This window comes from Castor canadensis, chromosome 10 (genome assembly GCF_047511655.1).
Source record: "Castor canadensis chromosome 10, mCasCan1.hap1v2, whole genome shotgun sequence".
Lineage (NCBI taxonomy): Eukaryota > Metazoa > Chordata > Mammalia > Rodentia > Castoridae > Castor > Castor canadensis.
In genome coordinates, this window is record NC_133395.1 from 109,551,797 (window position 1) to 109,573,729 (window position 21,933).

Here is a 21,933-nt window from a genome sequence, read left to right on the forward strand (position 1 = left end):
CAGTTTGTTTAAAATATAGATGAAACATAGCTTATTTAAGAAATTCAAAAAAGTGGTATATATTTTCAGCACTTGCTATGCAATTTTAAAACATAAATATTTAAGATTACTGCATAAATCTTTTATTATGCAATCTTTTAGATGAAAGACGCCAAAGAGAGAATTTCTGTATAAAATGGAACCCTTGACTAACTTAAAAAATCATCCATTCAAAATCAGACTAAAATGATAGCAATACAATATTAATCATGTTTCCTTAAAATGGCCACATAAGACAGTTATTTAAATATGCAGTATTGAAATAAGTCCAGAATTCCCTCTGCCTTACCTGACAGAACCATTCATGTTATGTATATAGATATATGCACATATACACACAGAGAGAGATATCATTATATTACTTGTCAGATTGTTTATAAATATGAAAAGGGAAAATAAGTCAGTCTCCCTGCCCATGTAACCACTGTTGATATCCTTAAGGTAAAATATATATAACATTCAACAGTCCCAGTTAATTAAAGGTATTAAACTTTAAAAAATGGGGGGGGAAGCCCTCCATTTGCCCTCCACCTCTTTCTGCCAGCCCTTTTCCCCAAAGGTAACTATTGTTAATTTTCTTATGATTCCTTCAGAGGTGAAAAAGGCATTTGAAATTGAGGAGTAACATGGGAGTCACATATTAGTTTGATAAGAGCTCACTTACCTAGAGATGACTTCCCCTCTGGATCATGAAAAAAAAAAAAAATAACAGAAATGCCCCAGTGCATATGACAAGCAAAAAAATTGATAGGACAAGGAGGGAGAGGTCAAATCAACTAAAGTAGAATTCAGTAAAGACAAAAAAAAGAGACAGCTCCTACTCACAGGAGTGAGGGAAAAGACGGAAAATCTAAAAGCCATTCCTTGTAGATGACCCTATATTGGCCCCCTGTGGTGGTTTTGAGGTAGTGGCCCTGAACCAGAACACAAAGCTCATTGTTTTCAATATATCACTTGAGGGCAGAGAAATATGCTGTATGTAAAGTGAATCTGGGAAGCATGAATTCAGTAGAAAATACATTTTTGTGAAGTACCCATTCCAAAAGACATTGAATAAATGAGTTGGTTTTAGACTGAGAACAAATTCATAATTTGCCATTTAATTTCAAAAGACCTCATTTCTTTTTTCTTTAATTTTAGGTCACATTTACTATAGCTCACTTGGTACAGTCCTTATTAGGAAAATACAGCTTTGCCCAATATGGGCTCTGGAATCCAGCCTGGGTTTGAATCCTGACTCCAAAACTGCTTTGCTGTGTGGCTTGGGGAAATTACTTAACCTCTTATTTATAAAGAGAGAATATGAGCAACTACTTTAAGGTTCGTTGTGGGACATTATCCCAGTACCTGTCCCATAATAAGGGCTCCAAGCTGCTGCCTGCACAGGTAGTAGTGGTGGTGATAGCACCATTATGGGTTTTTCTCAAATACCTCTCTGGCTTTTAGAATCAAATTCTGAAGGAGCCTATCCAACACATCTGTCTTTTCTTAATCATTTTTTCTGATAGTCTAAAATCATTCTTCTGTATGCATGTGTCCAGTCCAACAGTGCTTGACTTCTGTAATCAGTCTCATGGCACCAAGTTGTATGTCTTTATTGGGTAGACATCAGCCTTCTTTTCCTCTGTCACTCAAGTCTGCAAGATCACAAACTATTACTAGATAGTAACCATATATTTTCCTGGCCACTGTATAAAATCAAGTCAAGGTATATCACTGAGGCCATGGCACTAAGATCCAAGGTTTTTCCCTATCACTCACCTACACTGTCCCCCCACAAGAAGGTCCCCTGGATGTCTCAGTCTCTTGAACACCTTGCCTTTGAGTATCCAGTTTTTAACTCTCTCATCTGGGCTCGGGTCTGCTGGGGTTTTGTCTGTATATTTAAGAATACACTGCAGCCCCTACTTATTTCCCATTAAGTTTTATGAGAAAAAAAGCCATGAAAATATTATTCATGGGACATATTAGGAACTTCCTCTTTCCTACCTCCGAGGCATTTGACAGTCAGGGCACCTTGCTTTTTCCTAAGAAGTCCTTGGCAAATAACCTCCATTGAGATAGAGCATATGGGACACAAAACATTTATTGAGTGTTTCAGAAAAGGAAACAGAATAAATATACCTAGACATAATTGTGCCCAATTGAGACTGTACCTTTGTGCAAGTTAAAACAAAGCCACCTCTCCTGTATAGACAGAGCCCACACCAGAACACACAACTTAAAAGCAAAATGTAGCCTGGATTTCAGGGTCTCAGCCAGGCAGCCATATGTGGGGCATGTAGGGTTGTCCTATGCCTAGAGCCAGCTATCTGAAGCTTGTAGGTGATCACTAAGAAGTGTAGCCAGTATTCATGTTAAGTAAGACCCCTTAATATGAGAAGGAGGAGCTCCTCTGGATCTGGCTGACTCTATTCTTTATACCCCCAGGGCTAGGTAACCAGGAAGGAAACTAAGCTCATGCTTAAGGTACTAGCTGCTTTCAGAAAAAAATTGATATTTGATTTCCCCCTTCCTCCTCTTCCAAAAAATGCTATTAAAATAATCATAAAATGGAAAAAAAAATCCTCTGTTGAATTTAATCGTATTTTACAATATGGAGTGTGGTATTATTTTGAATTACATATTGATAGCAAGGAGCACCAAAGTTTTTAATCGGGCTTTGGTTGAATTAGAAGTTCTAAGTCATCTAAATACCTTTGTAAATAACTATTCTCTTTACCAGAAGTGGCCCTCCCTGAGCTGCATCTGCCACCTCCTCTGGGTTTTAGGATTTTGTTCACATTTCTCAGTGTCTGTACAAGATTGGACACTCGCTTCTAATACTCTCAAAGTACTGTTGCTTATACTTTTGTTTGGTTTTATCACCTAGTGTTGGAGGATAGTATGTATACAAGTCTGTACTCCCCTAGCACCACTACTTCGGGAGCTTCTTAGGTGTTCCTATTGTGGTCTTCTGCCCATTTCCAGTGTCTGATAGAGTTTTCCATAGGTACTTCATAAGGTCAGTCTATAATAGGGCTTGATCCTGATGGTTAGTCACTAATGAAAGATTACATGCATGCAACACCTGAGGTAGCCTATATTTAGTATATTTAAGAATATAATAAAAAATAATTGTCCTGGATCAGAAATCCTAAGAAAAAAACTATGAAATAAAAATTTAAGAGTAGGAAGTTTTTGGAGAGTACCCTTGAGACTCAAATCTGGAGAGAGAAAGAAGCAGCACTGGGCAGAGGGGGAGCTGAACTGCCTTGCAGCTCCTGCACTGCTGGGCCCTCTCTCTGGACTGGGATAGCCCCTCAGAGCTGTCCACAGTAAGGCAAAGAAGCTGGCTTTTATTCTTTGTCAACCCAAACCAGTCACTGACTTGGGTATTTGGCAAGTGATATGACCTTGGGCAAAGCACTTTCTTCAGCTGAAGGCAGTCTCCAGAGTGGAGCTCACAATAACCATCAGCAACTAACAGTCTCAGCAACTGGGGCAAATAAGAACCCTGGTCCTACTACAACAGGGATCATCCAGGGCACCATAGCAATATATTTAAGAATGTGCCTATAAGAATGGCCTTAAGTTTTAATGCAACAAAAGAAATATTTCATGTGTCACTTAGTCAAAAACTTAATGAGGTATATAGAGCTGCAGAGCTACCTTGTGGCTTAATGGGTTAGCAGTTTGCTAACAGCTGAGTTGCTATCCAGAGGTGGGTGAGGCCTCATCCATTTACCCCACTGAGCCTCACCAATGTGGTCATGTTCTGTGTGTGCTAGACACAAAACAGGCAGGGAAGTTGGATAGTTCGTTCTTCTGTGCTGGGTTTTTTTTTTTTTTAAAGATCTCCAAAGGAAATCCTTCATCATCCTCTTTGAGAACATAGTCTGATGATTATATTTTCTTAAGATCTAAATGTTTGTGTTCCCAAGGGACACAAAAGTATCACCCAGTTTCTGTAGATAAGGAAAAACATTTTATACAGTTTTTACATGAGGCATAGGCCAAGATCTTCAATACCAATTTGAAATTTGATAATTTAGAGATAAATTCTGATAAGTGTTGACCTTAGTATTATCACTAGAAAGAAAGTATGCTTAGCAGAATAACAGGTACAAAAGAAACCTCTGGGAGTTATTGCTTCACAAGGGAACAAATTGCTTTCAAACCCTCTGGACTGTGTATTTATTCTCTCACAGTAAATAATTGATAATCTAATTTATTAAAGCAGGTCTTCTAAAGATTTCCCCTTTTATAACTACTTATAAAATACTAAAACCTTCATGTTGTGGAAACATTTTGAAATTTATACTGTTAATTGGTTTATACTTGCCCTATTATGGTGTCTTGTAGGCATAGGTGGTCACTGAGCACTTAAGATGTATACATGAGTATAAAATACGTTATGAATTCTGGAGGCTTAGTTTGGAAAAAAGTAAAATATGTCAGTTTTTAAATTTTTTACTACATATTAGAATAATAACAGTTTAGGTATATTGGGTTAAATAAAGTATTAAAATTAATTTCCTCTTTCTTTTTAAATGTGAATGCTAAAAATTTTTTAACTGTGTGGCTCACATTGATATGTTACTGAGCCCTGGTATATACATCCCTCTTCAGATTTTCCAAATTGGAAAATGTTGTAGTCCTACAACATGCAGCCAGTGGGCTAGGCTTTCCTAACAGATGAGCTAGGACCCACCACTGTCCCTGCCCTTACTTAAATGCTGGCCTTTGTGACATGTGCAGGAACACTTGACACCAAATACAAGAGGCTTGACCAGGCACTTTCTGTTGCTAGAAAAAAAAATCTCAAAAATATATGTATCTCAAGTATTATATAGAAGCACTTATTTCTCCCCCTCCCCACTTTTGAATTAATCACTTTTTGAGTCACCCTCCAGGATTCAGAAATTTAAATACATGTATTGGCATCATCTTTAAGTTTGTACAAATCTGGGTTCAACTTATGATACCTCTGTGTGTGTGTGTGTGTGTGTGTGTGTAAATATATAACTTTTATAGCCTTGTGCAAGTGAATTAAAATCTGTGAACCTCAATGTTCTCATATGTAACTTCCTCACAAAGTCACTAGGATTAGGTGAAGTAATATGTATAGAGATCCAGATATGTACACAGTATATATACATACAGTGTATACTACTTTTCTGATTTCTTCTTTGGTGGGGGGCAAATGATAGAAGTATGTATGTAGGGAAGGTTGAACAAAAATTGCCTAGTACCCAGCTACTGTATATTTCAAGTGTAGAATCAAAGAGAAGATTTCTTATTTTCATTATAGTTTAATTGTAGAAACAGATGACTTATACAAAATGGGATACCCTCTGAAGATATCTTTCTTTGCTATTCTTGTAATTTCTTTTATTTTTTTATTTTTTATTGTTTTATTATTCATATGTGCATACAAGGCTTGGGTCATTTCTCCCCCCTGCCCCCACCCCCTCCCTTACCACCCACTCCGCCCCCTCCTTCCCCCCCACCCCCTCAATACCCAGCAGAAACTATTTTGCCCTTATTTCTAATTTTGTTGTAGAGAGAGTATAAGCAATAATAGGAAGGAACAAGGGTTTTTGCTGGTTGAGATAAGGATAGCTATACAGGGCATTGACTCACATTGATTTCCTGTGCGTGTGTTACCTTCTAGGTTAATTCTTTTTGTAATTTCTTTTAAATGGAAAAAATTCCCAATAGATTGTAATAGAATTTTATCTATATATATAATAGATTTAATATAAATGAACCAGATATACATATATGATGCATACCCCCTACCTTACCCAGACAATATTCTAGGCAACTAAAACTTTGTAAGGTTTGATGGATATAACTACTCACAACTCTTTTTTCATTTTGGAAGAAAATGAGAGGGAAAAAGAGCTATAATAATCCCCCAAATTCTAACTTTTTCAAAGGGTATAATAAAATTTATATGATTCTACCTGGAATTCTAGATTAACTCAGAATTTGAACTATAATGTCAAATATTCAGAATCTAGAGATCTTAAGTAGAGTATAATAATCAAATGAGTAATAAAGACAGTTTCTCAGAGCTGAAGAACATATTGGCATAGAGACTGAAAAACATCTGACAAGCAAGATGAAAGGGGAAAAAAAGCCCCTCTCTAGAAACCCCAATGGAAAACTTCCAAGGATAAGGATGGCACTCTTAAAGTACTCAGAGAGAACCCAAAAAAAGAGGTTTGTTTATAGAATAACCATCAAACAGACATCAAATTTCTCACTGGTAAAACTAAAGGCCTGGAGACATTGGAGATTATTTTCACAGTTCTGTGGGAAAACTGTTTTGAACTAGAATCTTACTCAACCAAATTATCATTCAAATGAAAAGATAAAATAGACATTTGGGGACATGCAAAAATTCAAATCCACCCCAACTCCAAGTATTCATTTATTTTATAAATATGTCCTCCATCCCCTATAAATATGAAATCACTCTCCTAAAAAAAAAACTCAAAGTAAAATAATAAAGACATCAAAAGCTTGGAAATGTTTTTAGAAGTCAGTGATAATGATTTCTAAAAATATGTCAGATACCAAAACTCTGAGAGATTAAAATAAAATGGTGCTTAGGGGAAATACAATTATTAAAAAATAAAGTGAAATAAATTATCTAGAATTTAGAAAAGAAACATCAAAATACATGTAAAGAACATAAATGGATGAATGCAGATAAAAGAGAAAATTAACAACACATAAAACAGATTATATCAGTAAAGCCAAAAGATAGTTCTTTAAAAACAGTGACATGATCCCATATTCAGTAAATCTGATCAAGAAAGAGAAAAATACTAACAGATACCAAATAAGAGCTATGATATAAATATAGATAATGAAAGATATTTTTTTTAATTATAAGAGACTTCTGTAAACAAATTTACAGGTTGGAAATTTGGACAGAATTTTCTCTTGCTGACAAAAAAAAAAAATTGCCACCCACCAATTTAGTGGCTTAGCAATACAAATTTATTGTTCCATGATTAAATAGGTCAAAAGCCAGACCCAGGTTTCACCAGGCTAAAATAGGTCAGGAGGCCAAAAGAAAGAATCTGTTCCCCTGTTCCTTTGCAACATTGGCAGAATTCAATTCCTTGCAACTATAGGATCATGGTCTTCATTTCCTTGTTGGCTATCAACTAATGTCCATTCCCAGCTTCTAGAGGATCCATATTTCTTGATTCATGAATTTGTCTCTCTATCCACAGAGGTACCAATGCCAGGTCAAGTCCCTCTCATGCTTCAGCTATCTCCTTTTTCTTCTTCAGTCACATCTCTCTGAGTCGCTCTTCATTTCTCTTCTACTTTTAGGACTTGTGATTAGATTGGCTAACCACAGTAACCCAAGATATTCTTCCATCTCCTGGTCCTTAAGTTTAAGCAGACCTGCAAGTTACCTTTTGTTTATAAGGTAATATGTGCATAGGCTCATAGGGTGTAGTCATTATTCTGACTGCTATATATATGGTCTTTTTTAGGAAGAATATGACCCAATTAGAACTGAACCAAGGATCACACATAACAGAGAATATAAACTTCAGAATCAATTTAGTGAAGTTACTAAAACAACAAATAGCAAGAAAAACAAATTCAGAACACAGGGTGGGATCTGATTTCCAGAGATACCACATTATATTATTAAAATGTCCAGTTTTCAATAAAAGTGCTAAAGCATGTAAAAAATAAACAGGAATGTGGTGCATACAGTGGGAAAAAAATAGTCAATACAGTCTCTGAGAAAGCCCAAACATCATACTTGTTAGATAAAAACTTTAATAGGCTACTATAAATGTGTTCAAAGAATTACAGGAAACTGTATCTCAAGAATTAAAGGAATGACTGAAAAACAGCATTTCACCAAATAGCAAATATCAATAAAGAGGTAAAAGAGGTTTTTTTAATAACCAAATATTCTGGAGTTGAAAAATGTAATAACTTGAAGTGAAAAGTCCACTAATTGAACTCAACAGCAGATTTGAGCTGAGAGAAGAAAGAACCAGAACTTGAATATATGTCAACTTAAATTATCCAGTTTAAGGAAGAGAAAGACAAAAAATGAAGAAAAATGAACAGAACCTCCAAGCCACCATTAAAGGTAACAACATACAGATCATAGGAGCCCCAGAAGAAAAGAATGAAAGACAGAAGTAGTATATCATGAAATGCTAGCTGAAATATTCCATAATTTATGAAGAACAGTAATCTATATACAAAGCAGCTCATAAGTCCAAGTATGATAAATTCAGAGAGACCGACCCCCAAACATAGTAACCAAACTGTCAGAAGCTAACAACAAAGAGAATCTTGAAAGCAGTAAGAGAAAAACAACTCATGTTGTCAAGAGATCCTCAGTAAGATTAACAGCTGAGCAAGGCTCTTGAATTCAAACCCCAATACCACCCAAATAATAATAATATTAACAGCTGACTTATCAAAGACCATGGAGGCCAGAAGACAGCTGGATGACATAGTCAATGTGGTATTTTTATAAAGCTTACCAATCCAGAATTTTTAATCGAATAAACTACTCTTCAAAAAGGAAGGAGAAATTAAGACAGACATAGGTAAACCAAGACTGTGAATGCTCATTGCCAGCAAATCTGCCTTATAGGACATTGTACAGAGAATCCTTCAGGCCGAAGTGAAAGAACACTAGACATAATTCATATATGTACCAAAAAAAGAATACTGATAAAGACAAGCATATTGGTATATATCTTACATTGTTAATATGACAGCAATACCCAAATGATCTACATGTGTATTATAATCCCTGTTAAAATCTGATCCTAAAATTCACAGGAAATGCAAAGCACTCCCAATAGTAAAAAAAAAAAAAAAAAAAAATCTTGAAAAAATAAAACCAAGCTAACTCACATATTAGTCAGTAATCAAGACTATATAATGTTAGCATATAAAAATTGAGTAGAGTTTGTAAGTATAGAAATAAACCCTTAGAATTTATAGTAAAAATGATTTTCAACAAGGTGTGCCAAGACTACTAAATATGAAAGTAATAGTTTGGTTTGGTTTTTTTTTTTTTTTAACAAAACTGGTTATCAACATACAAAAGAACAAAACTGAATTCCTTTTTGACACCATACCAAAATGAACCTCAGACTTAAATGCACGAGTCAAAATTATAACCAGAAAAAAACTTAGAAGTAACTCTTTATGACCTCAGGCTAGGCAGTGGTTTCTTAGGTATGAGCACAAGCACCAGAAGGAAAATAGGGAAATGGGACTTCATTCGATTAAAAACTTTGGCTTCAAATGACAGCGCTAAAAAGGTGAAGAGAGTGCACAGAATGGGAGAAATTTTTTCAAATCATATCTAAGTAACTTGTATCCAGAATATATAAAAAATTCTGACAACTCAAGAATAAAGACAAATACCTCAATTTTTAAGATAAGCAAAAGATTGGAATAAACAATTCTCAAAAGAAGATATTCCAGTATCTAATCAGCACAGGAAAAGATACTCAATATCATTAATTACTGGGAAATTTCAAATCAAAACCACAATGAGATACCATTTCACACCCTGTAGGATGGCTGAAATAAAAGACAACTGGTAAGTGTTAACAAGGATGTGAAGAAATTGGAAGCCTTATTCGATGCTGGTGAAAATATAAAATGCTATAGCCAGTTTTAAAACTGTTTGGTAAGCTGGTTATGGTGGGCCACAAATACTCAGATTCTTGAGTATTTGCAGCACTCAGGAGTCTGAGGCAAGAGGATTACAAGTTTGGGGCCAGCCAGGACTACATAGGGAAACCCTGTCTCACCAAAAAAAAAAGAGTTACCATATTCACCTAGCAGTTTTACCTACCAGAGAGAATTGGAAACATGGATCCACTCGAAAATATTACACAAATGCTCAACAGCATTAGTACAATAGCCAAGGACTGGATATAAGCCAAATGTCTGTTAATGAGTAAACCAAATGTGATGTATCCATAGAATAGAATATTATTTGGCAATAAAAAGGAGTGATGTACTGATACATGCTAAACATAGGTGAACCTTGAAAATATAAATGCTCACAAAAGTCCATATATGTCATTCCATGTATATGATATGTCTAGAAACCCATAGAGACAAAATATATTAGTAGTTGCCAGGGAGTGTGGATGTGGTATTGAAAGTAACTGCTAACTGGCATGTTTTCACTTTGAGGTGATGTAATTGTTATAAAATTAGATAGTGGTGATGGTAGTTACAAATCTCTGTGAATATACTAAAACCCACTGAAGTACACACTTTTAAAAGGTGAATGCTATGGTCTATCATATCTCAATAAAATTGTTATTTCTGAAAAGGGAGCTTTCACATTTCATCTGTTTTCGTAAGAATGTATCTGCATGTTTGTGGTATGATTTTAAAAAGAGAAAATAAACTAATAGGTGGTTCCTTCAATATTTTCAGTTCTAATATTCTCGGACCCTAAACTATTAAGATCATTGCCATGAACAGATAACCCAAGGAAGCTAAGGCCCAGAGCCCTGGAGGTGGGTGGAAGCATAGAGGCAGAGAAGGGAAGAAGTGAAGGCCTGGGTAGGAGGGAATTTTCATATTTTATCCCCTGAAGTAAGCATAAGATGCTTTGGGGCCATGGGATCAGTTCTTCTCTGCCCTTTCCTAACCTCAGGGGCCCTTTCACTATACAAGGCCCAGCTCCAAGCTCCAATATCACTCATCACAGGCTTGGTTCTTTAAGAAGCAGACACTGGATAGAGTTAGAAGTACAAAAGATTTAGTGGTAAACTCCTACGAAAGAAAAGAGGAGGAACCAGGATTGGGCAGAGGGTTAGCATCAGACCATAATCCAGACCACACAGAAATCTCCGCCAACTCCACAGGGAGCTTCTGCCCCTAAGATTTCTATTAGAGGAATTCTCTGAGGGATGGAGATAATGGAAATAGATAGTCCCAGCATCCTATCAGTAGCTGAGAACCACCCCCAAGAAGAGCATGAATTTGGGTTAGAACCTGAGGCAGATCCTGAACAGTCTCTCACCTGGAGGTGGTTAGCTAACCTTATTTCTTGAGGCAACAAGTATTTCCTTAAAAGGGAGGTATCAGCACCTCCAAATCTACCATGTCTCTCCAAAATGTGCCTTAATTCCCTCCTCTATCCCAAGGAAAAGGTAATAGCTTTCTCCTGAGACAGAGACAGCGTTCATTGACCACTCTTGGGAACATTTACCCCTACTCCCCACTAGGTTCTGAACTCATTAGAAAACAGAAACCCACTCTGAATCCCTAGTATCTGATACAGAGGAGGCTTCAGTGGAATAGAATTCTCTTGAGATCAGAGACAGAAAACTGGGGGTAGAGAGGTGCTAGCCCAACCATAATATGATAACTTTTTATACTTACCAACCAATGGTTGGAGATTACTATATGAAACATCTGTTGTTATTACTTGTGCTGCGAACTACAGATGAATCCACTGTAATAAGGGCACAGGTCTAGGAAAAGGCCCTAGGAGCCAACACCTTGTCCCATTTCCAGTTTGGTGATTGCCATGCATCTGTTCTACAATTAAGGAAAGGGGAAGAGGCTTTTTTTGTGAGTGATGTATACTTTTTTTCAAATGTTAATAGTATAATATATAGTATAGTAGGTCCTGTTTCTACAATTAAGGGATCATTTCATTAGGGAAAATAGTCATTTAACCATTGATTTCTGGAGATTGAATTTTTTAGGTTTATTTTTTTAAAAATATGCATGGACTGTGTAGTATAAATGACATGTAGAAAACCATAGTGGCACTTCATTGTTATAAAAAACTGGTATTTCTTCTGCACAAAAATGCATACCTCTGAATACTCCACAGCATCTTTATTTGGGCAGTGTAAACAAGGTGGTCTCATAACTGATCACCCTTTATTAAAACTAATTGTTTGAATAGCTTAGTGAAAAAATCTGGTGTTTCATTATTGCTTCTTAATTTTCCTTACAGGACAGAGTTCTAAAAACATCAGCTCATCTCCAAGCATTGAGAGTTTGCCTGGAGGAAGAGAATTCACTGGCTCCCCGCCTTCATCTGCTACTAAAAAAGATTCCTTTTTTAGCAACATCTCTCGCTCCCGCTCACACAGCAAAACTATGGGCAGAAAAGAATCTGTAAGTATTTTGGGACAGTTTATTTGGTTCTTTATCCTTTATTTTCCTCTATCTTGCTACATTTATAAAGCTTCTCTAATGCTAGCTCTATAATGTTCTCAGAACTTCTGTGAACTAAAACAAATTACTGTATCAAAAGTATCTGAATTTTGTCATTATAATTTAGTGATATGTCAAAACTATGGCTTGAATCTGGAAAAAAGATAGTGTCACTTTAAAATAAGTTGAATTTCTTTGTACTGTACAAATGCCTTTTTGTCAAAGCCTGTTATACTTCGAGACTCAGCAACAATATCACACATTACAGACTTGTTTCTTTAGGAAGCACAAACTGAGATGGAATTAGAAGTACGAAAGGTTTATTGGGGAGCAGCACCTGTGAAAGAGGAGGAGGAACCAGGATTGCTAGAGGAATGGCATCAGACCATAATACAGACCTCATCAAAGTCTGGTTGGTTAGGTTTTTTTCTAAAAGAAGTTAGTTTTTTCCAAAAATTTAAGAGATAACATTATACCAATGGGAGATTATGACACTTGAAATAAGCCAAACTGATTTTTCCATTTTAAGTATTTCTTCAAAATTAAAAATAATTATTTTACCATTTGTTTTAAAATGCTGTAAGAACTACATTTAAATTATGGTGTTTTGATAGTTTATGCATAAGATCCTTTGTATACATTTCTCAAAAGGACATATTTAAAGCATATCACCTGCTTTAAAGTCTTGTTGTGTCTAAAATTTTTATAAACCAACTTCATATTTAACCATATCTTAAAACTAGTTCAACATCTAATAGTTTGACGTGAAGAACTCATTTGCCCACTGCAAGAGGATAGGATGTACAGGTAATAAAAGATCTGGCTGTGGGTGAAATGGTCCTAAATTAGAAAAGCAAAGTGTAATATGTACCTGTATAACTTTGAATTTCCTTGAGTAAGACACTCAGCTTCCTAGTGTTTCATCCACCCCATTTGCAAATTAAGCAATATACAGTTACACATCATACGATGAGGGGACTACTTTGTGAGAAGTGCTTTGTTAGGCCATTTAGTTGTTATATGAACATCATCGAGTGTACTTACAAAAACTAAGATGTGGCTATGATGTCATTACGATATAATTATATGGGACCACTGTCATATATGTGATCCATCAATGACCACAGCATCATTACGTGACACAGGACTGTACTTTGCTCTTGGAAGGGAAGAGTTCTTGTGAACTCTAATGCTCTCTTAGGACCCCTTTCAGCATCTAGGAACTGCAGTTCTGTAATCTATGAAAGAACAAGATGGAACTTTTGTTTAAAGATGGCACCTTCAATGCAAGCATTACCTCTGCTACCGCCTAAAACTCTCCTTCAGGGAAAATACAGGCAGTTAAAACCTCAATAAGAAAACAGCAGAGAGGCAGGTGCCAGTGACTCACACCTGGAATCCCAGCTACTTTTAAGAGGTAGAGATCTGGAGGATCATGGTTCAAAACCAGCCTGGGCAAACATTTTGCAAGACCCTATGTCAAAAAAAAAAAAAAAAAAAACAACATCACAACAAAGGTCTGGTGGAGTGGCTCAAGGTGTACGCCCTGTTAGAATTAATAATCCCCCAGTGCCAAAAACAGACATACAAGAGACAGAAAATCTTGACAAGGCAATTTCTCTTGATCAAAAGGGTGCAAGCATGTTCTCACTCCAGCTAAGCAACGTGCAAGCACACAATGGCTGACAGTGGCTGCTCCTTATATCCCTGACGCAGTCATACCTGCCCCTCACCTGGGATTTGTCCAGGTCAAAGGTTCACAGTCTTTCACTGTTGGCTAAAAGGCTTAGAGGATGGGTTAAGACATGCAGTTTGGTGGGCAATAGAGTTGTACAGGAACCCAGAAGAAGAAGCAAGGACCCTTTAAACATACAAGTCACTTAAGATGGTGACATGAGGAATTTTTAAGTAATCTAAGAGGGTAACAAATACTTTGATAGCAAAGATCATTTTTCTTACAATTTCCCCCTCTTTTAATTTAAATTCTTTTCTTCAAATTCATTTAGGAGCTGCTGGCTCTCATGTTCCTGCATTTCTAATAGAAACAAGTTATTCTGGTAGGGCAGGGATGATTGTTTGGTGAGGGCTGTCTCAATTAACCGTTGTATTAGTCCTCGGACACAAGGAATTATGCAGCATCCTACTAAAATTAAAACTCCAGCCACTACGATCAAGGAGGTTAGAATTGAGGTCATCCAGCCCTTCCATCTCCCAACCCAATTTCCATTAAGTCAGTGAAGGGATCATTTATATCTGACTTTTCAGCTAGCTTGTTAGATAGGGAAGTTAATCCCTGTTGGGCCTTAGTAATAGTTCCTTCAGGGGCTGTATTATTTGGTATGGAAACTTCTCCCTTTTTCTAGATGTTGTGGCATGGGCTGGGGATCTAAATGCTAGGATGAAAGGGATTGCCAACTGCACCAAAGCACAGGTGCCTGCCCAGTTACCTAGGAGAGTCTCAAGTAAAAGTCCTCTACAATACTACTAGACATCAGCTCTGCCCACCGAGAGTGTGGACTGGTTTATGAGGCTGTTGAAGGACTGGCTTTCACTGCATCCTGTCAGGTTTCCCACGTTTGTCAGTCATCCGCCCCGTCTGGTGAGACATGGGGTATAATTGACCTCTAGGGTGGGTGGCCTAATAGTCCTCAGGGGCTGACCCGTAGGACCTCTACCTCTGGGAACAGTAGTGATAGTGTTCAGCAGGATTTGTTGCCCCCAAGCCTTGGCATCCTGAAACACAGCCAACATGCAATGCATCTGGGTCCAAGGACCATCCTAATGAAAATGGAACCACCTGAGACTCTGGCCTCCCAGTAATACAAACATAGTAATCGCTTTTATTTAATGTGTGGACAGCATTTTATCCATTTATCCAAGCATTTGTATCCCTGTACCCAATTTTAATAGCCACAGTTTGTCTTAGGTCCTTGACTGAACTGAGTTCGATTGTTGTACAAACGTGGAGGTAGAACTGGGTGTCACCTAGGAGGGGTTGGGAGCTTAAAGGTACCTAACGGGTCTGTCCCTGAGACATCTGCCGCAACCCATATCTACGAAATATAGATGGTCCTTGTGTCATACTCCAAGGACTGTCTGTGACTGATCTAAGTCAGTTATATTATTTATCTTTACAAGTAGGAGAGGGGTATGTTAATTTTGACTGTAGTCTGCTAAAAGACTGTTGATTGTTCTAGATGGTAGAAATTGGAAATTGGAATCTTTCCAGTGCCGTGGGGTCTGGTCCAGTCCTTAGGATTGTCACAAAAGGGAGAAGTGTATCCTTTATACCCAGTGTTTTACCTTACATCCGTCCACTCTGGACAGATACCAGCTTCCCTGTGGATTCTGGGACGGGGCACATATAAAAGGAATATCCTTGGAGCTGGAGTTGGATCCACAAGGAAGGATCTGGCTTGCATCAAATTCAACAGTTAAGGGAAAAGTAACTCTGAGTTATGTTAATAATAAGCATACCATTTCCCAAACGAAAGAGAAAGAATATTTTGACTATAGTATTTTTAAAGTCACTTTGGTGTTGCCTGGATGTGAGAGCACAGCCCATTGTTCCTTCTGGTCAGGTGAGGGCACCTTCTTTACCCAGGTATGATGAGTCCATCCCTGCTCCGTGGTGTGGATGGCTGTCTCCATGGTCAGCAGGACCAGAAAGGGTCTGTCCCGAGCTGGCTCAAGCTTATTTTCTTTCCAGGTCTTGATTAGCACATAGTCGCCAGGCTGGTATAGGTGAACAAGAAAGTCAAGTGGAGGAGTCTGTGCTAACAATCCTTTCTTCCTAAAACAAAGTAAAGTAGAGGACAATCCAAGTATATAATTTTTGAGGAAATAGTCTGGTTTCAAAGGAAGGTACATCAGTAACAGAGCTAAGGTAAGGAAGCCCATAAAGCATTTCATAAGGGGAGAGACCAATGTCCTTCCAAAGGACTGTCCCAATTCTGAGTAGTGCTATGAGAAGACATTTAGTCTAAGACAATCTGGTCTCTAAAGCAAATTTAGTAAGTTGTTTGTGGTTTTTTTTTTTTGTTTGTTTGTTTTTTTTTTTTGAGTCTGATTTATTCTTTCAACTCTCTCTTAGGAAGGTGGATGCCAGGGAGTATGATATTCCTGTTTGGTCTCTAGAGCTTTCATAAGTCCCTTAAAGACATTGGCAGTGAAATGACTCCCATTGTCTGAGTCTATCTATTCTATAACCCCAAACCTTGGGATAATGTTTTCTAGTAATAACCTAAGACATTCTTCTGATACTTGTTTGGCTAGTGTATAGGCTTGCAAAACTGCATCACACATGGCTTGGGGGCCCAGTGGCTCCCCTGATGGAGATGGGTAAGGAGTCCTTTCATTAGGGGCTCTCAGATCATTTCCCTCCCATTGAGGAGAACCCATTTTCCCTATTCAGTCCTGATTGCCCCAAGTTGTTTTTTGTTGTTGTTCTTCTTCCTCAGAGGGGGTAAAGATAGGGGTGATGTGAGGAGCAGGGAGGTGCGGAATGAGACAAAAGACTGGGGCCTCAGGGGTGAGAGCAGCCTGTTTTGTTGCAAAAGAATTTTCCCGAGTCTCAAAGTGTACCCTCTTTTGGTGATCTGGCACATGGACTATGGCTATTTCTTCAGGTAATTTTAGGCTAATACTTGTTGTACCAAGTACCATGTACCAAGTCGTGGCCCTTGCTATTGATTAAGCCCCGTTTCATCCAGATTTTTCCAAAGGTATGGGCCACACCAAATGCATATTTTGAATCAGTTTATGTGGTCCCGTCTTTCTCATTTAAGGCCTGATTTAGGGCAAACAATTCACAATCTGTGCTGACCTGCTCTAGATATCCCTGCATAAAACAAGGTGCATAATGAGTTACCCAGCACCTGAGGACACATAGCATTTCTGAGGGGTTCTCATCCTTGTATTTATACCCTTTCATGCACTCTTCTTTGCCCTGTGATACTTTGAACATACATTACCATGGTCATACGAATAGAATTTGTTGCTCTTTTTTTTTTATCATGGCAGAATAACAAGAAGTGGTGGGTGAATGAAAACAATTTAAAAGAAGATTCTTACTTACTCTGGAAGTACAGACAACGTGAACCTTGACTAATCTACTTCAGGCCATATTCTAAAATTTTGAATTTAAGACATTTTGTTTGTGTAAGGAATGTAGGAGAATAGTCATGATAAGGATGCTTACACTGAAGTTGGGGGAGGAGGAAAAGTTAAGTAACTAAGTAAAAATATCAGCATGAGAGATATTTTATGATTACATACCTTATGAGTAACAAAGGTGTATATACACACACACACACAAACATACACACACACATAAAAAACCACCCTTTCCAGAGAGTTCTTCAACAGGCTTTTCTTCTCATTAAGTTGGCCAGAATTAAATGCCATGCTCATGAGTAAACCTATCTGTGTAAAGGTGAAAGATTAAGAGAAGCCCATGGCTGTGTGAACAGGCTAAAAGGGGAGATGATAAGGCAACCAACAACTTAATAGCCAGTCAGTTGCAAGTTCATTGTTTATCTTAGCCTTTGCTGAATCGTTGGCATTTGAAAAGAGATGGTTTCTTTGTAATCTTCATGTTTTAGTGGTAGATTTTCCGGCAACTTGAGTTAAATTGATGGATGGAAGAGAAATTGAGCAGAGAGGCTTTCCCAGGACATCAGAATTTTCCTAGTTATCTGATTTTCTTTAAAGTCAATGACATATACTTCCTAGGAACCCATATTATGTGGAAAGTACTGATTATAATGGATTTCTTTATGGGCTACTGGATAGAATCAAAAGCTGACATATACAGTTCATTCAACTATAGGATTTTTCAACTTGTAAGTATTTGTATACACATTCATAATCTCTTTGTTTAGTCAATAATGTTAATGATAGCAGTATTAAAATATAGTCCCATTCAAAGCACATTTCAATTTAATGTAGTTTATTAAAATGAACAGATAGAAGATGAAGTTAGACATCAGCAACTTTTCTAGCTTCTTTTAAATTTTACGATAGGAATTTTAATCTCATGCCAAGTTAACTCACATTTGAAGCATGCCATTTAGTTACTCCTTGGAACCCTGTTTACAATCTGTCCATCAGGAAGAGTAGCCTTTACATCTTTGTGGATGAATTCCTTGCTTCCAGCTTCATCTTTTGCCTCACGCAGTTAGTGTAGTTCCAAGTGCAGAGAACTGTGAACCACAAAGGGAACATCACCATGAACTCTGTTTTCCACAGCTTATAACATAGCTTTTATAAATGGATTTTTGCTACCAACCTTTTAACTTGTTTGTGCTTCAATAAATTAATTTTAAACCAAAAGTACAAGAAGACTATGATTCTTTCATAGATGAGGAAGATGAGGAAGTGCCTCATCTTCATCATAAGACTCTTTGTAGGACAGTGCCCTTTGGGGCAAGTGAGATGCTCATCCCTTCATGCTGGGCCTTCTTTCTGCATCATTTGTCTTCATCTCCATCATCTGCATAACATGTGAAGATGCCAGATTGTACCATGCTGAACACTGCCCTGGAGGCAGTAGACAATGGTTGGAGGAGAACTCAAGCAAAGCAATTATATTTACAGTGCCTAGATAGAAATTCCTGTGGATTTGAATCATGCTAAATTAAATGTGTCATTGATAACATTTGCTTCCTTCCAATGACCTTTCTGGAAACTAAGTTTATGTATTCGTTTGGTGCCAAAGTGCCTTGAGGACAGTTACTTGTGCCCTAAAGTGCACATGTACACAGCTGAGAGGGAAATGAGGGCTTTGAATTACCCTTTGCAGATGGAAGTCAGCCAAGGCCAGAGGGCAGATTTAGAGCCTGTAATGTTGTTCCTCTCCTACACAGTGTCTTCCTTTTTAAATCTTCTGTCCCTAGCATCTCATCATATATTCTTTAAAACACCCATATTAACTTTCCTGGGAAGTTATAAAATATTAATCCACAGGGTTTTCATTCCAGAAAGAATTTAAGCATTGCTCCTGTTAGAGGAATTCGAGGCCTACTGAACAAAGGAGGAGGAGATCTGTATCAGACAGACAGACAACCTTCACCTTGTACCTGAAACCTTGAGGCAAAAAAAATACTTTTTTTGGTTTTCTCATAACTGTTTTCTCTCCTATGCACAGAGAGTCAATCAGAGACTTGGGCACCTTTACCAGAGCTTCCTCTCTTTCCCTGAACTCTGTTCTTTTCCCTCCTAGCTTGGTGCCCCAAGGTGCCCATGTGTCAGATATTCATACACCTAGAAGTATTGCAGGTTAAGGTAAGCACCAGAAATTTGAAGCATGACAGAAAGGAGCCAAAACCCAGACCATGTTCTGTTCATAAGCAGCATATCCTGGTCTGGGGGCTACAGTTACCTAGAAAAGGGTTCTTTTTTTGTCTTTACAATAGAAATACCCACTCTCCGAGTCTTACACTGGAAAAGGTTGACTCTTCCTAATTAAAAGCATGTTTTAGGTTAATGAAGCTTTTAGGTTAGTGAAAAAGGAACTGCAGTTGGAAAAATCCAGGATCTTTCTGTGTTTGATAATAATGGTAAAGCACAAAATCTTCTGTAGTACTAAGAGAACATGTTATCACTAACATGAAAAAATAATAAGATGAGAAAAAAAAGCACATTCATTAGACCATAAGAATAACACTGAGTGTAGTGATTTACACCAAGTTCCTCATTTGTACCTTGTTAATCCTCTTTATAAGCATGTCTATCATTACAAATGCATCTGATTAACTTTGCTATAGTTGTATTTGATTAGACTAGTGGATTGACTCATATACACTTAACTTTGTATGGGTTGTTTGCCTGTGAAATAGAATTGGTCACAATATTTTTTTCTGGTGATACTGAGGATTGAGGTCAAGGTCTTCTCTTATGCAGTAGGCACTCTACCATTTGAGCCATGCCCCTGCCCCTTTCTTTTGCTGTAATTATTTTCAAATAGGGGCTCACATTTATGCCCAGGCTGGCCTGGACAGAATCCTCCTAGTTACATTTTCTGTGTAGCTGGGATGGCTCATGCCACCATACCCAGCTTTTTTTTTTCAATTTATTTTTATTTTTAATTAGCATACATTAAGAGTAAGAGGGAATTCATTGTGATAATTCCAGACAGGCACGCGATGTACCTTGAACAAGTCCACCCCCTCCATTGTATTCTCATTTCACATTTTTCCCCTCCCTTTTTTCGTTGTTTGATGGGTTTTATTATTCTGTCTTCATATGTATAGCTATAGTGTTCTTCCACCCTCTGCACCTATCCTTTCCTTTCCCCTCCAGCTGATTCCTCCAGTCTCCCATATACATTCATATCCTATTATTATTATTATTAGCATCATCATTATCATCACCATTTTAGGTCTAGGTTCCACAAATGAGTGAGAACGTGTGATCTTTGGCCCTTTCAGCTTGTCTTGCTCAGCATGAGATGTCCACTTCCATCCATTTTCCTGCAGATGACATCATTTCACTTTTATTTATGGCTGAGTAATATTCCATGGTATATGCCGTATGCTTTTTTTTATCCATTCATTGGTTATCTCATCTCTTTCCACAGTTTGGTTATTGTTAAGAGAGCTGCAATAGTATATTGATTTATACTCCTTTGGATGCATGTCCAAGAGTGTATGTCAGGGTCTTGTGTGTGTGTGTGTGTGTGTGTGTGTGTGTGTGTGCAAGGTACTGAGGCTTGAACTTCATCTTGAGCCACTCCCCAGTCCTAGTTTTGTGGAAGGTTTTTTGAGATAGGGTCTCACGAACTATTTGCCTGGGCTGGCTTCCAACCGCAATCCTCCTAATCTCTGCCTCCTGAGTAGCTAGGGTTACAAGGCGTGAGCCACCAGCACCCAGCATAAATTCTAGATATGTTTTTCTTTGTTCGTTCATTTGTTTGTTTGTTTGTTTGTTGGCAGTACTGAGGTTTGAACTCAAGGCCTCATACATGGCTAGGTAGACACTCTACCATTTGAGCCAATCTGCCAGTCTGTGGTGGTAAGTCTATTTTTAGTTTTGTGAGGAACCTCCAAACTAATTTCCATAGCGATTGCACTAGTTTACTGTCCCACCAACAGCATATGAGGGTTCCCTCCCAACCCTGCATCCTTGCCAGCACTTGTTGTTTTCTTTTTTTTTAATGAACTCACTCTCATGCTTGCTTGGCAGGTGCTCTACCACTTGAGCACTTTTTTTGTGTGTATTTTTATTTTTGAGATAGGGTCTGTCAAACTATTTGTCCGGGCTAGTCTCAATCCATGGTCCTCCAGATCTCTGCCTCCTGAGTAGCTAGGATTACAGGCGTAGCCACTGATGCCCAGTTTGTTTGTTTTCTTGAAGATTGCCAATCTGACTGGGATGAGATAGAATTTTAGTGCAGTTTTGATTTGCATTTTTATTGGTCAAGATGGGGTCTTGCCAACTTTTTGCCCAGGCTGGCCTTGAACCACAGTCCTCCCAAATCTCTGCCTCCAAGTAGCTAGGAATTACAGGGGCGAGCCACTGTGCCCAGCCCACAAATAATTTTTTTAAAGACAATAAATATGACCCCTCTCAGCCCTGACATTACAATATGTCTAAAGGATTTTAAATACCTCGAACATACAGATCACCAAAAGATAATATAATCAGATTCTTAAGACATCTTTTTTACTTAAAATAATGACAATTTCCCTCAGAATT

The 21,933-nt window shown here is 37.7% G+C and overlaps 1 protein-coding gene across 2 annotated transcripts in view; it reads left to right on the forward strand.

Moving 5' to 3' along the window:
- Tbc1d5 (TBC1 domain family member 5) overlaps positions 1-21,933 on the forward strand; it is a 545,741-nt gene that overhangs the window by 475,311 nt on the left and 48,497 nt on the right. For both annotated transcript variants that reach the window (XM_074043845.1, XM_074043844.1), the window contains one exon: positions 12,035-12,198. In XM_074043845.1, coding sequence (XP_073899946.1) covers positions 12,035-12,198 — 164 coding nt within the window. The remainder of the gene's footprint in view (positions 1-12,034; positions 12,199-21,933) is intronic.